Source organism: Desmodus rotundus, chromosome 2 (genome assembly GCF_022682495.2).
Source record: "Desmodus rotundus isolate HL8 chromosome 2, HLdesRot8A.1, whole genome shotgun sequence".
Taxonomy (NCBI): Eukaryota; Metazoa; Chordata; class Mammalia; order Chiroptera; family Phyllostomidae; genus Desmodus; species Desmodus rotundus.
The window spans coordinates 91,153,528-91,170,746 of NC_071388.1; the positions used below are offsets into that span (position 1 = coordinate 91,153,528).

The 17,219-nt window shown below is 40.6% G+C and overlaps 1 protein-coding gene across 5 annotated transcripts in view; it reads right to left on the reverse strand.

The window, feature by feature from the left end:
* Positions 1 to 17,219, reverse strand: part of SPICE1 (spindle and centriole associated protein 1) — a 108,849-nt gene that overhangs the window by 32,723 nt on the left and 58,907 nt on the right. For all 5 annotated transcript variants that reach the window (XR_008426147.1, XM_053918354.2, XM_045185861.3 and 2 more), the window contains 3 exons: positions 6,658 to 6,760; positions 5,745 to 5,851; positions 3,073 to 3,185 (listed from right to left, as the gene is read on the reverse strand). Coding sequence is in view for 4 of the 5 variants with exons in the window: in XM_053918354.2 (XP_053774329.1) it covers positions 3,073 to 3,185; positions 5,745 to 5,851; positions 6,658 to 6,760 (323 nt within the window). In the remaining variant the exon portion in view is untranslated. The remainder of the gene's footprint in view (positions 1 to 3,072; positions 3,186 to 5,744; positions 5,852 to 6,657; positions 6,761 to 17,219) is intronic.

The window sequence follows — 17,219 nt, forward strand, 5'->3', positions numbered from 1 at the left end:
GGCTCGCCTCCTTGCACAACCACATCAAAATTACAACTAAAATATAGAACAACCATCATTCAGAACTGGCAAAAACCAAGCTGAATGGAAGTCTGTCAACTACGGAATTTAAGAAACCACATCCATCCAAACTGGTAGGAGGGGTGGAGACATGGAACAGGCTGGTCCCACAACCACATGTGGTGGATAAAAATTCGGGAGGATATCTAGGGAATGAGGAGTCCCAACCCCACACCAGGCTTCCAGCCCAGGGTCCCAGTGCCAGGAAGATAAGCCCCTATAACTTCTGGCTGCAAAACCCAGCAGGGATTAAGTAGGTGGAAGAAACTTTTGGAGTCCCAAGAAGTTTCTCTTGAAGAACCCACACATGGACTTAATCACACTCACTCCCTCTGAGCTCCAACACCAGGATAGCAGCTTGAAAGGAAGCAGTGGCATACAAGGAGAGAGTGAAGTGTCTGGCATGAAGGCGAGAGCTGGGAGACAGCCTTCTCCCAGACAGAAAGGCAGGCCACTGTCCCTATTCTGAACCCTCCCTACATACAGCCACAGAGCAAGCAGGCTGGTGCCATATCTGAGACTCCATCAACTTGACTAACACTGTTTGCCCTGCCCTGGAGATCCCCAGAGACTCCCTCCCACCCACTGTATGTGTCCACCCAAGCTGCTTTTCCATATGAATGGCTGGTCTTGGCTCATGCTTCACAACTTCCTAAATCCTCTCAAACAAACAAGAGCCAGCTTCAGGTAGCCCCCAAACCCCCACCTCTTGCTAAGAAACCCCAGGCCCAGCACTAGCAGTAACCAGCCTAGATTCACAGCTTGACTTCACTTGGGAATCTCCAAGACCAGGACAAGTAGCAGCCTTCTCAAATTGCTTTATAGCTCAAGCAGGATGGTTCCGGGCAAAACACAGTAGGAGACTACCTTGGCCTGCACTACCCGAAAACCCCAGGGCCTGCACACCCAGTGGTCAGCAACAGACCACATCAGAGCACCACCAACCTGCCCCTGCACAGCTGATCCTCCACAGAGGGTGGAGGTTTGTGGTCAGTGGTCACAGACAATCCTTGCAGCTGACTAGCCTATATAAGTCCCTCCCAATGACCTGTCAATAGTAATCAAGGCTCAACTACAAGAGGCGAGTGTACTCAGCCCACACAAAGGGCACAACTTGAGTACCCAGCTTGGGTGATAGAGGAGGCTCTGCCACTGGACCCTACTGAACACCTACTACATTAGGCCACACTACCAAGACAGGGAGTCATAGCAGCTCTACCTAAAACATAGAAACAAACACAGGGTGGCTGCCAAAATGAGGAGACAAAGAAACATGGCCCAAATGAAAGAATAGATCAAAATTCCAGAACAAGAACTACACAAATGGAGATAAGCAATCTATTAGATGCAGAGTTGAAAACATTGGTCATAAGAATGGTCAGGGAACTTAGTGAGGACCTCAACTACATAGAAAAGATCCAGTCAGAAATGAACGATCCACTAATTAAAATAAAGAACAATTTACAGAGAAACAACAGTATAATGGATGAAGCTGAGAATCAAATCAATGATTTGGAACATAAGAAAGAAAAAAAACAACCAATCAGAACAAGAAGAAAAAAGAATCCAGAAAAAAAACAAATGAGGATAGTATAAGCAGCCTCTGGGACAACTTCAAGTATCCCAACATTTGCAAAATAGAGGTCCCAGAAGGAAAAGAGAAAAAGCAAGAAATTGGAATCTATTTGAAAAAATAATGAAAGAAAACTTCACTAATTTGGGGAAGGAAATAGGCATGTGAGTCCAGGAAGCACAGAGTCCCAAACAAGATGGATGCAAAGAGGTCCACTCCAAAACACATCATAATTAAAATGCCATAGGTTAATGATAAAGAGAGAAACTTAAAAGCAGCAGGAGAAAAGCAGTTAGTTACCCACAGGGGAATTCCAAGAAGACTGTCAGCTGATCTCTCAAAAGAAATTTTGCAGGCTAGAAGGAATTGGCAAGAAATATTCAAAGTCATGAAAAGCAGGGACCTACAGCCAAGATTGTTCTATCCAACAAAGCTATCATTTAGAATTGAAGGGTAGATAGTTTCCCAGACAAGAAAAACGTAAAGGAGTTCATCATCACCAAACCATTACTGTATGAAATGTTAAAGGGACTTACTTATTTAAGAAAAAGAACATCAAAACTATGAACAATAAAATGGCAAAAATACAAATCTATCAACAATTGAATCTAAAAAACAAACTAAGCAAACAAGAAGAATAGAGACAGAATCATGGATACAAAGAGAGTTTTAATGGTTGCCATATGGGAGGGGAGTGCGGGGGAATGGGTGAAGACATCTGAGGATTAAGCAGTACAAATAGGTAGTTACAGAATCCCACGGGGATGTAAAGCACAGTATAGGAAATGGAGCAGCCAAAGAACCTACACATGATCCATGGACATAAACAATGGTATAGGGATTGCCTGAGGGAGAGGGGGGTGCTGGGTGGATGGGGTCAAAGGGGGAAAACTTGGGACAACTGTGATAGTATAATCAATAAAATATAATTTAAAAAAGGGAATTCTACCATTTTTGACAATACGGATGAAAGGGCATCATGCTGAGATAACTGAGACAGAGAAAGACAAATACTGTATCACTTATACGTAGAATCTAAAAAAGCTGAATTCATAGAAACAAAGTAGAATTATGGTTAACAAGGGTTTTGGGGGTTGGGGAAATAGGGAAATGGTAAAAGGATAAAGACTTTTAATAATAAGATGATAACTTCTAGAGATCTAATGGACAGCATGATGATTATAGCTAATACTTTAAAGTTGCTAAGTGAATAGCACTTAAATATTCTCACCACAAAAAAGAAATGGTAATCATGTTATGTGATGGAGGTATTAAATAATGCTATAAGATCATTTTGCATACATAAATGTATCAAATCAACAAGCTGTGCACCTTAAACTTATGCAATATTATATGTCAATAATATCTCAATAAAGCTGGGAAAAAATGACCTTGGAAAAAAGGAAAGTGCTGTAGGTATTTATGCCATATATACATACCTATCTGCATTCATGTTAGAGGGAGAGTTTAGAGAGTTATCCAACTCATTCTCACTTTCTTCCGACTGGCTGTTAACAGCTTCTTCTTCTTCATCATCTACTTCATTAAGAGCCTTTCTCAAAACAAACAGCAGAATAACAATACCAGTGGGTTATACATATACTCATCCTTTTTTTATCACAATAGAAGAGCAGTCCCCCTTTCTAAGGTCCCTTAATAAGTTTTACAACTCAAACCCTCTCACCTCCTCCATCATCTGCCTTTCCTTTTCCTGCATCTTCAACCTCTCTCTCTGCACTGGCTTCAGCTCATCCACATTCAAATATGAGCAACTCTTTCCCATCTTATCCTGACCCTATATCTCCTCAAGCTACTACCTATCTTCTTTCACCACCAAACTTCTAGAAAGATCTGTCTTACACGTCTCATTCACCATCTATGCCGTCAGTTTCCTTCTGCTCTACCACTCAAACTGCTCTCTACAAGGTCAATATCACAAACTTGTTCCTAAATCAAATGGATATTTGTCAGTCTTTGCCTTCTCTTATTTCTATGACTCATCAACTATCAATGACCACTCATTTCTTTCCTTCAAAATCTTTTTTAAAAGATTTTATTTTTTTTTAGAGGCGGGAGGCAGAAAGAAAGGGAGAAATTTATCGATGTGCCAGAGAAACATTGATGGGTTGCCTCTCACAACCTAGGCATGTGCCCTGACCAGGAAGCAAACCAGCGACCTTTCGTTTTGTAGGACAACACTCAACCCACTGAGCCACACCAGTCAGGACAACCTTCAAAATCTTTTTTGGTACACTCTTCCCTATAACTTCCACTCTACTTGTATTTTCTTGGTTTTTCTTCCTTCTTCTGGCTGTTCCTTCCCAATATCCTATATTGGTTTTTCTTTTTCTACCCCTCCCTTATATCTGATGACTCAAGGTCTTTCCTTTGGATTTTTTTTCTCCTTTCACCTGACTCATTTTATGAATGCTTATATTTAATTCCAAAGCTGCAATTCCCAGTCAAATGCTATTAATTTCTATCTTCACCCAGACCTTCCTTTAGGCCTAGACATTTACATCCAACTACCTAAATGCCTAAAAGATATCCCTGGTAAAACATCGTATACACATATACTCAACATGTCTAAAACTGATCATCTTCCTAAGCCTCTATCATTCCTGGCATATTACCTAAGACCATAAATAGCATCCCCATCTACTCAGATGCTCAAGCCAGCAACTGGGAATTATTTTTCTTTCTCAGCTGTCACAGCCCATCAGCCACCCAATCCTGTCAGTTCTACCCTGTTTTAATCTCTCAAGCTATCCCTCTTGCCCTCTATCTGCTTCTCTACTGCCACTGCTTTGGGTCAGGTCTTCACCACTTCTCACTAAGACCCCAAGCTAAGTCTTCCACCCAGAGGCTCTCGCCAGTCTTGTCCTCCCAATCCATCTTCCATGGTACAATGTCATCATGATTCCATTCTCAAACTCCTTTAGTGGCTCTACTCTTACTTCCTACTTCCTTAGCCTTTCATAGCCTAGCTGCTCCCTGTGTCTCTAACCTCAGCTCTTGCCACTTCCCCAACCCCATGATAGATACCACCATTATCTGAGAGCTAACATTTTAATAAAGTGCCAAAACATAAGTGGTTTTTAGCTAGGGATATAACTAATGGGTTTTGGCTATTTAAAATACATATAACAGTCTCTTTAATTGCTTTTGTAGAAAACAGAATACTTATCAAATCTTTAATTATTCTGGACCTTGTAATTCCCTAGGATTATCCCTGTAATTGATTATTTCCCTTTTTTCAGAGAAGATATATAGACTAGGTAATTGCATTAAACAGGTACTGAGTCCTAATCATTCATAAGAAGTTTTATTTTAGTATTAAGCTTTTCATGGGCTTTTAAAAAATGTTTATTATCTTAAAATTCTAAACATTTTGATTAAGAGTCCTAATTAGGTTAGGATACAGCTAGTTGAAGTCCTACTGCTATAATATAATTTTCCTATGAAACTAGTCAATAAATAAATACCAAGTTTCTTGGGTAGCTACTTTTTAAACATACTAAAACATTAAAAGAAACTAACATTTAATGAAGAACTGCTATCTAATATCATGCTAGGTACTTTACGTAACATCTCAGCTGACCCTCATAACAACCACAGCAGGTATATTCAATTACCATTTAACAGAAAACACTCTGAGCCACCTCAGCTACCTTAAGAAATCAACTCAAGATGAAACACCTAGTCAGCAGCAGAATATGAACAGACCCACCTGACTGTTGTTCCCGTACCGGCAGACAGTGGCAGCAGTCTGCGGAGCCAGGCAGCCTAGATTTGAATGTCATCTCTGATGCTAACTAGCTATGTGATCTTGGACAAGTTACTTAAATTTTCTGAGTCTCAGTTTCTTTTTTTCCCCATCTGCTAAATGAGGATAATAGTGCCTACCTCCTAGGTAAGTACTCAGTATGTGTTAGCTATCCAGTCCTATCCTGTTTAGTACAAACTCTACCCACAGAAAGTGCAATATGATTCAGAACAATTCTAACAACCACAACTTGGTACTTGTTGGCATTCAGGCTTTTGAAATGGTTACCACAATGCCTACACCAACTTAAACTTAATTTCAGCTGGCTGTAAGCAGAGCACGAACCTGAGGCTCCACGACAGATTTCCCAAGGATGGCCTGGGTGACAGGGTCTTGATTTACCACAATGGGACCCTGAGAGGAATCAGGAGCCACTGTTACGTTTGGAAAACCTGCAAAAGGAAGATGTTGTGATGATTTTGTTTCATTTAATTAAAGTGATTTCACAAACACTACATACTGCTGTAGGTTTGTGTCATCATATGAAAATTTTTAATAACAGCAGCTCACACTTTTACACTACTTACAATATGCCAGGCACAGTTCTAAATGCTTTCGCATATATTAAGCATTTTACCCTCACAAAATCCTATGAGGTTGTTGCTATTATTATTTTACAGATCGGTAAACTGAAACCCAGAGACGTGAAGCAACCGACCCAGAGTCACACTTGTAAGTGGCTGAGCCAGGATTCAAACCTTAAGCTAAAAACTAATGATCTCTTTTTAAAGATTAAAATAAGCAATGAATTATATACACATTATGAACAATACTATGTATCTGAGAAGGAGGGAAGTTCCTTTCAGAGAGAGACTTTAGTTGCTTTAGATTTCAAATTAAGCTTTACACAAATTACATATAAACACAGTTACGTACTTCAATTATATTGTAATTTAATACTGGTAAACTAAAAATTAAGTCTTATTTTTAAATTATAAAATCTTGTACATTGCACCATAAAACATTTTAGTAGATAATAACAACTTACTTTTCCTTAGCTGAGTAATTCACAATAGTTAATATTCTTAGCGAAGAACAAATTATAATGAATGTATGACTGACAACTCTTGTATGCTCCCCACTCTAGAATACTTATAATATAAATAATATAATGCCTAAAAAATATTTTAAATTCTTCCAAATAGCCATTTGTGGTTAATATGGAAAAGAAGCTTTTTGTCTGAATTAAATACTTTACCTGTGCGCCTACGAGGAAAATCAACAAACAGATCTTTGGCTGCAGCCATCAAATGATCAGATTTTTCCAATGCATCCTGCATCTTGTATTGATCAGAAAGAATCTAGACACGTATTAGTGATAAATATTATTATTCGGAAAAAATATATACTTACCAAATCACAAAGGAAAGGTCCATATAAAGGCACAAAGCGTAATAATAACCATAGGTCACTAAAATCCTTCCGTGATAATATCCTTAAGTACCAGCAGATGGGGCTATTACAATAATTAGTAGATTTCAAATGCTTGGCTGCAATCCTGAGAAATACTGTACACTATTAAATTGTGACCCCAAACCCACATGTAAAGGTAAATGTAAATATATAACAAAATAAAATTTTCTTTAACCTTAGTCTTTGGAAATCAATTTGATATTTTCTTTTAATTTTCTGTTCTACTTTTTTTTAATTATGTATTTTTTAATCCTTACCCAAGGATATGTTTATTGATTTTAGGGAAAGAGAAAGGGAGGGGGGAAGAGAAACATCGGTTGGTTGCCTCTCATATGCATCTCAACTGGGGCAGAACCCACAACCTAGGCAAGTGCCCTGACCAGGAATCGAACCCTCAAGCTTTTGGTGTATGGGATGACACTCCAAGCAACTAAGCCACCTGGCCAGGGCAATGTCTGTTCTACTTTGTAAATGATGGTTGTAACCCACTAATTTGATTTCACAATCTGTTAACAAGTTGTGATCCAGAGTTTGAAAAAACACTGATTAAAGTTATGAATCTCTTGAGCCATAAACTCAAAGGTTTCAATCACTAAAGTGATCTCATAACCCACGACTTCAAAAACATGATGTAAAATAATGAGTTTGGGGGCAATTAAACATGTTACGCTTGTTTCTGTATTTATCAACAATTGAGGTTTTTGTCTTAGAGGGATGAGAACTTTAAAAATGGTTTACAGGAGTGCCTCTGCTAATGCATTTTCAACATAATTACAAACAAGGGTGCAGTCTAGAGTAAAAGCAAGTCACCTCTACCCATCACTATCAGAGGGCAGTCTTAAGTGGAAAGGAGTCTCAAAATTGGGAACTGTCCAGTTTCTAACACTGGCTCAAGTCAATAGGACATCTAGTAACAAATGCTCTTACCAGAATTTCTCCAGGCCATGGGCATAGTATTTAATATGATCTCAGTTACTGTTTTGAAACACAAGGAAAATAACCTGAGTCACATTCTGACTTTTTCCCCTTCCTCCCCTGCTATGGCCAAGCAACTGCCCTGCTCAGGTGGAGAAACTCAAAGTCCTGGATTTGTCCTTTCCACAGAAAGTAAGCTTTGGGATGGTATAAGACAAAGAGGACATTTGGAGCCAGAAGACTGGGACCTAGGTCCAGTCAAAAGATACTGAGCAAAATCTAACCACTTTAACCTTAGTTCCTTGATGTGTCAATGAAAATATAAACACCTGTCCAAGCCCACAGGGGTGTTACAAGGATGTGGACACACTGGATACCTGTACATCACTCTAGAAATATTTGAGAATATTGTTACAACTTAAATTATATTATCCCATGCACTAAATTTCTATCCCTAATTAGCCATCTTGCAAGTATGTGCATTTAGAGCTTAGGAAAGGGAGTAAATGGAGCATCATAATGTATTGTTTACACTAGAAAAATCACACAGAGAATATTTCCTAATGGCAGTTTCAAAAATTTGCTGCTTTTTATAAAACGTTTTTGACCTCTTATCAAAGTAAAGAGAGAATTCACAGAAGAAGAACGTGAAGGAAGAATTTTATCATAACAAGACCTGACATCAATTATAATGAGGTCCCCAGTGAAGCCATTGCCCTCTCCTCTCTGCTAGTCTCCACCCAGGCTCCTTGCAGCAGATGGGCTCAGTGGCCAGAGCTGGCTTTCCTTTGCTCTTTCTAGATTTCTTTATCACTCCTCTCTGATAAAACTCATCCTCTTCATAGGTACACCAAATCTCTGAGAGCCCATTTGGATGTACAGGGGTGGGCAAAAGTAGGCTTACAGTTGGGAGCACATGAAAGTTTATTCTTGTATTATTATTTATTAACTATTGTATTATTTTCCATATGAACGACTGTAAGCCACTTTTGTCCGCCCCTGTGTAACACTTCTGCAGATGGGATTGCAGATCACAAAGCCAAACTTATAAATAGTGGTACACGTCTTGGATTTTCAAAGAATCAGTCAAGATCCCTCTAAAAACACTATCAAAAACTTCTCATCCTAGCATTTTTGTCCTCTGGTAATAAAAACCTGACAGAATTGGGAAATCACAAAGAAACTTAGGAAGTTATTATACCTTTGGAATTTATAAAATCTATCAAAGCCTCCCTCTTTCAGATTTGGACTTCAAACATTATCTTCTTGATTCCCATGACATGAGTGTATCACAGAGAATGAATCGAAGATTATGTTGGCCAAAGAGCTTTTCTGTTAATTTAAATTAATGTAGGAGCACAGCTTCTGGGGGACGGGTCCTGGCAGCTCTAATACAAGCCAGGATCAAAAACAAAACAAAACAGGATGGGGAGAAAAAGCACACAACTGTAATTGAATAACAATAAAAAATTAAAATTAAAATTTTTTTTAAAAACCCTGAAATTATCTTCTGGAGGGCGGGCCCCTTGTAGTACAGGCTTCCCCTGCTAGGTGAGTGTTGTAGGAACCCATCTGTATCAGTGTACCAGCTGGCACTGTTGTGAGAGGCTGTGTTCAGTTTCAGTGAATTTTTTTCTGAAGATTCTTCCAATGCACTTGCCCATTTCATGATGGGTGATTACGAGCGCACCTGGCCACACCGCCCTGAGCATTCAGCAGTTTTTCACCAAAATCAGCACGACCCCTGTGCCCACCCTCCCTATTCACCTGATCTCACCCTGAGTGGCTTTTTTTTGTTTTCCCCAGATGACAAAAGTCCTCAAAGGGATACATTTTGTCCATGCAGAAGAGGTGAAACAAAAAACAGAAAACAAGCACTTTGGGCATTCGTTTTAGGCATCCAAATCGACAAGGTCATAAACTGTTCCGAGCAGTGGAAACATCTCCATAGGCACACTGCATCAAATGGAGCGAACTTTGAAGGTGACTGAAGTTTAAACATGTAAGGATAAATACACAATTTTTTATAAATAAATTCTGGGGGCTTTTGGGCCCCCTCCCTTGTACATAATGATTGAGCCAAGTGGGCCTGCCCAAGGAGGCTTCTTCCTTTGGTCCCATCCTGTCCCTTAACAGAGACATCACAAACTTAACAACATTGAAATAGATGAGCATATCTTTTGCTTCAGCAATTCCACTTTTAAGAATTTATCCTAGAAATATACATGTACCCAGAAACATATTCCAAGATTTTCATTACATTATTTATACTGGCATGGCTGGAAATGACCTGTAGGTGGTAGACACTGCTACTTACCTATCCTTTCTTTCCATTTTCCCTTTAACAGAGGAGCTCCCACATTTTAGCTAAGTACCTAACTCAATTTCCCAACCATTCTTGCATGACGGTTCCCAACCATTCTTGCAGGTGGGAATAGTCATGCAATGAATTTCTTGCCAATGGCATATAAGCGAGAACTTCTGGATATTAGGCAAAAGGAGTAGGATGCACGCTCTTTCTTGCTTCTGCTGGCCGGAGCAGAGCGGCAGGAAGCTGAAGCAGCCATTAGGTACTCAGAGATGGAAGTCGTGTACCGAGAGACACGTGAGATCAGGCAGAGCCCCTACCAAACTACCATTTACCTCTGATGAGTTTAATGAGAGAAACAGATTTCTATTTTGTTTAAACCACTCTATTTTGGGGTCTTTTGTTTTTCCAGAAGCTTAAAATAAGCATACTCTAACACACAACCTAAATGTCCACCAATAAAGCACTGGGTAAATAAATTGTGGTACATTTATATATAGCTGGCCATGAAAAGAAAAGGTAAACTTTTCAATACTGACATGGAATAACCTCCAAGATATAATACCTAAATCCCACTAATAGCAGAGGTCGTCAACCCTGGCAACATACTAAATTTATACAGAAACTGTCTAAAAAATACCTAAGTGGGGCCATATCCCAGATCCACTAAATCAGAATATCTGAATATAGACGTATCTGTGTCCAGATACCACAATTTTTTCTTAATCTTCACCCGAGGACATTTTTTCATTATTTTTGAGAGAGAGAGAGAAAGAGAGAAATATTGATCAGTTGCCTTCCCATGCATTCCCCAACCAGGGATTGAACTCACAACCTGGTTATTTGCCCTGATTGGGAATTGAACCCATGACCTTTCGGTCCATGGGATGATGCTCCAATCAACTCAGCTACACTGGCCAGGGCTATAATTATTTTTTTTAATGGGAGTTCTCAACCCTAACTAAATCTAACATGAGTCAGGGTTGAGAAACACTAGACTAGAGCCTGAGGACATGGCACCATGGAAAGAAGGCAGAGAAACTTCACTCATCCTCTCTCACCCTTCTTCTTTCAACCTCTACTTCTACCATATCTATTTTTAAAAAGGAAGGAAGGAAGGGAGGGAGGGAAGAAGGAAGGGAGGGAGAAAGGAAGGGAGGGAGAAAGGAAGAAAGGGAGGGAGGAAGGGAGGGGAAGAAAGGAAGGAGGGGAGGGGAGGGGAGGAAAAAAAGTTCAGGACATGAGCAGGAGCAACTAAAAAAATGAAGGAAAAACAAAAGCCCAGAGTCACTTCAAAGGGGCTGCCTTTTTTCGTGGCCAGATATGTGTTCTTAGGCCTCTCACTAAGAATTAACACACAACATTTAAATATATGTGACTTGTCCAAGATCACCAAAAGATACTTCTCTGTAACGAACCAGTCTCTCTTAATCTACTGGGTTTTTTTTTATAAAGTCATGTAAACATTGATTTGGGAGATATAATTCTTCCTGATGATTTATAAGATCAAGACTTTTTTGATCATCGACGGGAAGATGGCGGCAACATAGGTGGGAGCAGAATTCACTTCCCCTCAGTGCCAGGGAAATACCTAGCTGATCTGAGGAGCAGAGCGAACAGCCAACAGTACTCCAGCATATACGAAGATTAGAGACCAAAGATAGAGGACACTGAAAGATCTGACGGTAAGGAGAGTGCTCAAGGACAATAAGGTCCCCGGGACCCGGGACCGCGCGGTACAAGGGCTGCAGAGGCGCCAGCCCTGGCGCAGGGGCTGCTGCAGGAGTCCTGAGAGAGGGCCAGGCTGCGCTGTGAGCAGCCAGGTGCTTGATTGGACCAGGGGGGCTTGAAAAGGAGGAATTTCTCAAAAAGAAAAAGAAAATAGAGACACTCAGGGGCTAGTTAGAGAACTCTCGGTGGTGGCCGAGGCCCCTGGCGCCCCTCCCCCCTCCGCCCCTGGACTGTGAACGGGGAACGCGGGATAAGCAGCACCGGCGCTCACCTGAGGTCCGGTTGCGCGCGGTAGCGCGCGCGCAGATTAGCGAACGGGGCCCGTACATGAAACCCCGGAGGGGCGCCCACACCTGAAACCTCCGAGATCTTTTGGAGCAGAGACTAGCTGCTCCACCCACAGACCCAAAACCTCGGAACCGAGGACCGCGTGATTCGGTCCCAGGGCGGCCCCGCCCACCCGAGAGTCTCAAGCCCCGGACAGCTGGATCGGGCCCCCAAGCGTAGAGCCTCTGGCTCGGCGGCGGGCTGCGCGCTCACCAAGCGTAGGGCCGGCTGGATGCGCACTTCCCAAGCACAAAGGGGCTGGCGAGAGACGTAACACCAAGGCGGCTGAACCAGCAGTTTGCGGCGCGCCAGCCTCCCTAGCCTGGGCGGCTCGACCGGTCGGCCGGCTGCGCGCTCAGAGCCCAAATAACGTCACAAACCCGAAGCGGCTGGATTCCCCTGCTGCGCGCGCACGCGTCCGGAGCCAAAGCGGCTGGAGCGGCCACTCGAGAGTCCCAAGAACAAAGCTGCTGGATTGGCTGATCAACGGCCTGATTGCCTGCCAGGGACCACACCTACAAAACAGTGAAGAGTGTGACCCAGGAAGGAAGAAAAGTGAAACCAATCCTTCCAACCACCGCCTCCCGTTGCACAGACAGGACAACAGCAGAAATAACCTGAACGGTTTAAAGCCAACAGAAGATTTTTTTTTTTTCCCTCTTTTTTTTTTTTTTTTTTTTTTTTTTTTTTTTTTTTTCCCCTTTTCCTTTCCCCCTGAACTCCTTCTTCCTCTCTCTCTCTTTTTTTTCTTTCATTCCTTCTTCCTCCCATCCTTTACCATTTTTATGTCTTCTTCCTCCCTTCTTTTATCTATTTCTATGTTTTAATTTTTGTTAAAATTCCTTCTTATCTTGCCTCCGATCTTTCTTTAATCCTTCTTCCCTCCTTCCTCCCTTTCCTCCTTTCCTATTTCCCTCCTTCCCATCTTTGGTTTTTTTTTTGTTTGTTTGTTTGTTTTTTCCTTTTCTTTCTCCCCCCCTTTCTATTTTTCCCACAGGTGCGACAACAAAACCTGGAGTGCTGAAAAGACTAGAGTTAGACCGTGTTAAACACATAAACGTCAGCTCAAGACCAGTGAGCACAGGAGAGTAAGGAGACAGCACCACCGAATCCCACTGGCATTCTACCATAGAAGTTCATATCATAAACCCAGGGATTCAGAACAAAGCAATTTAAGAAACAGAGGCCAACAAGAAGAGCCTCACAAACAATGGGAAGACAAAGAAACAATTCCCAAATGAAAGGAAAGGAGGAAGTCTCAGAAAGAATACTAACCGAAAAAGAGGCAAGTCAACTATCAGATACTGAGTTCAAAGCAATGGTCATCAGGAAGCTCACTGAGCTCTCTGAGCTCAAAGAGAACTACCAGAAACTACAAGGAAACTACAATGAACTCACTGCAAACTATATCAACATGAAAAAGGAAATAGAAAATATCAACAAGAGCCAAGAGGAAATGAAGAATACAATTTCTGAATTGAAGAACACAGTAGAAGGAATTAAAAGCAGACTTGATGAAGCAGAGGATCGGATCAGCGAGCTGGAGGATAAAGTAGAAAAAAACACCCAGAAGGAACAAGAAAAGGAAAAGAGGCTCAGAAAGAATGAAGAGGCAATAAGGGAAATGCAGGACAACATGAAACGTAACAACATCCGTATAATAGGAATACCAGAAGGAGAAGAAGAAGAGCAAGGGATAGAAAACCTGTTTGAAAAAGTAATGATGGAAAATTTCCCTAATCTGAGGAGAGAAAAAGTCACCCAAATCCAGGAATCACAAAGAGTCCCAAACAAGAGGAACCCAAAGAGACCCACTGCAAGACACATCATAATTAAAATGGCAAATTTCCAAGACAAAGAGAGGATCTTAAAGGCAGCAAGGGAGAAAAAGGAAGTAACATACAAGGGAGCCCCAATAAGGTTAGCAACTGACTTCTCAATGGAAACGCTCCAAGCCAGAAGAGAATGGCAAAAAATATTCCAAGTATTGAGAACCAGAGGCCTCCAACCAAGACTACTTTACCCAGCAAGGCTCTCAATCAAGATAGAAGACCAAATAAAGAGCTTCCCAGACAAAAGAAGTCTAAAAGAATACAGCTCCACCAAACCAGCTCTGCAAGAGATGCTAAAGGGACTGCTTTAAGGAAAGGAAGGAAAAGAGAAAGACAGAGGAACACAGGTAGGAAATAATGGCAATGAATAACTACCTATCGATAATAACCTTAAATGTAAATGGATTAAATGCTCCAATCAAAAGACATAGAACAGCTGAATGGATAAGAAAACATGACCCACACATATGCTGCCTACAAGAAACCCATCTCAGGACAAAAGACTCACACAGACTGAAAGTGAAGGGCTGGAAACAAATTTTCCAAGCAAACGGACAGGAAAAAAAAGCAGGGGTAGCAATACTCATATCAGACAAAATAGACTTCCAAAGAAGGGCCATAAAGAGAGACCCAGAAGGTCACTTCATAATACTCAAAGGAAGAATCCACCAAGAAGACATAAACATTATAAATATATATGCACCCAACATAGGAGCACCCAAATACATAAAGAAAATCTTGGAGGATTTCAAGAAAGATATTGACAGCAACACAATTATAGTAGGGGATTTTAACACCCCACTATCAAAAATGGACAGGTCTTCCAAACAAAAGATTAACAAAGATATTGTGTCACTTAACAATACCCTAGAGGAAATGGACTTAACTGATATATACAGAGCTTTTCATCCCAAAGAAGCAAAATACACATTCTTTTCAAGTGTCCATGGATCTTTTTCAAAGATAGACCACATGATAGGACACAAAGCAACCCTCAACAAATTCAAGAAAATTGAAATCATATCAAGCATCTTCTCTGACCACAAGGGTCTGAAACTAGAAACCAACCCCAAGGGTAAAAACCCAAAACACTCAAAATCATGGAGACTGAATAGCATGCTATTAAACAATGAATGGGTCAAGAACGAGATTAGGGAAGAAATCAAAAACTTCCTGGAAACAAATGAAAACGAACTCACAACAACCCAAAACCTATGGGACACAGCTAAGGCAGTCCTGAGAGGGAAGTTCATAGCAATACAGGCCTACCTTAAGAAGTTAGAAACAGTTCACACAAACAACCTAACCCTACGCCTACAAGAACTGGAGGAACAACAACAAAGACAGCCCAGAGCAAGCAGAAGGAAGGAAATAACCAAGATCAGAGCAGAACTAAATGACATAGAGACTAAAAGCACAATTGTAAGGATCAATGAATCCAGAAGCTGGTTCTTTGAAAAGATAAACAAAATCGACAAGCCTTTAAGTAGGCTTATCAAGAAGAAAAGAGAGAGGATCCAAATAAACAGAATTAGAAATGAAAGTGGAGAGATTACAACTGATACCACAGAAATACAAAGGATCGTAAGAAATTACTATGAAGACCTATATGCTAAGAAATTTGAAAACCTAGATGAAATGGACACATTTCTAGAAAAATATAATCTTCCAAAACTGACTGAAGAAGAAGCAGAAAACCTGAACAGACCAATATCAGCAAAGGAAATTGAAGCAGTCATCAAGAAACTCCCATCACACAAAAGCCCTGGACCAGATGGTTTCACAGGAGATTTCTACAAAGCATTTAAGGAAGAACTAACCCCTATCCTTCACAGACTATTCGAAAAAATCCAAACTGATGGAAGACTCCCAAACTCTTTTTATGAAGCCAACATCATCCTAATCCCAAAACCAGATAAAGACACAACGAAGAAAGAAAACTTCAGGCCAATATCGCTGATGAACATAGACGCTAAAATTCTCAACAAAATATTAGCAAACCGCATCCAGCAATATATTAAAAAGATCATCCACCATGACCAAGTGGGATTCATCCCAGGGATGCAAGGATGGTACAATATTCGCAAATCAATAAACATAATACATCACATCAACAACAGCAAAGACAAAAATCACATGATCATATCAATAGATGCGGAAAAAGCATTCGATAAGATACAGCACCCATTTCTGATAAAAACACTCAGCCAAGTGGGAATAAAGGGAGCAGTCCTCAACATAATTAAGGCCATATATGAGAGACCTACAGCCAGCATCACATTCAATGGACAAAAACTTAGAGCTTTCCCACTAAGATCAGGAACAAGACAAGGATGCCCTCTCTCACCACTCCTATTCAACATAGTATTGGAAGTCCTAGCCACAGCAATCAGACAAGAAAAAGCAATAAAAGGCATCCAAATTGGAAAGGAGGAAATGAAACTGTCACTGTTTGCAGACGACATGATAGTGTACATGGAAAACCCTATAGACTCCACTCAAAAACTACTCGACCTAATAAATGAATTTGGCAAAATAGCTGGATACAGAGTCAATACCCAGAAATCAAAGGCATTCCTGTACACCAACAACGAAACTGCAGAAACACAAATCAGGAAAAAAATCCCATTCGATATAGCAACAAGAAAAATAAAGTACCTAGGAATAAACCTAACCAAGGAGGTAAAAGACCTGTACTCAGAAAACTACACAACACTGAAGAAAGAAATTAAGGAAGATACAAACAAATGGAAGCATGTACCATGTTCATGGATTGGAAGAATTAACATCATCAAAATGGCCATACTACCCAAAGCAATTTATAGATTCAATGCAATCCCTATTAGAGTACCCATGACATATTTCACAGATATAGAACAAACATTACAGAAATTCATATGGAACCATAAACGACCTCGAATAGCAGCAGCAATTTTGAGAAAGAAGGACAAAGCAGGAGGTATCACAATACCTGATATCAAACTGTATTACAAGGCAACGGTAATCAAAACAGCCTGGTACTGGCATAAAAACAGGCTCATAGACCAATGGAACAGAATAGAGAGCCCAGAAATAAACTCAAATCTATACGATCAATTAATATTTGACAAAGGAGGCAGGAGCATAAAATGGAGCAAAAACAGTCTCTTCAACAGATGGTGTTGGGAGATCTGGACAGCTACGTGCAAAAAAATGAAACTCGATCACCAACTTACGCCATACACGAAAATAAAC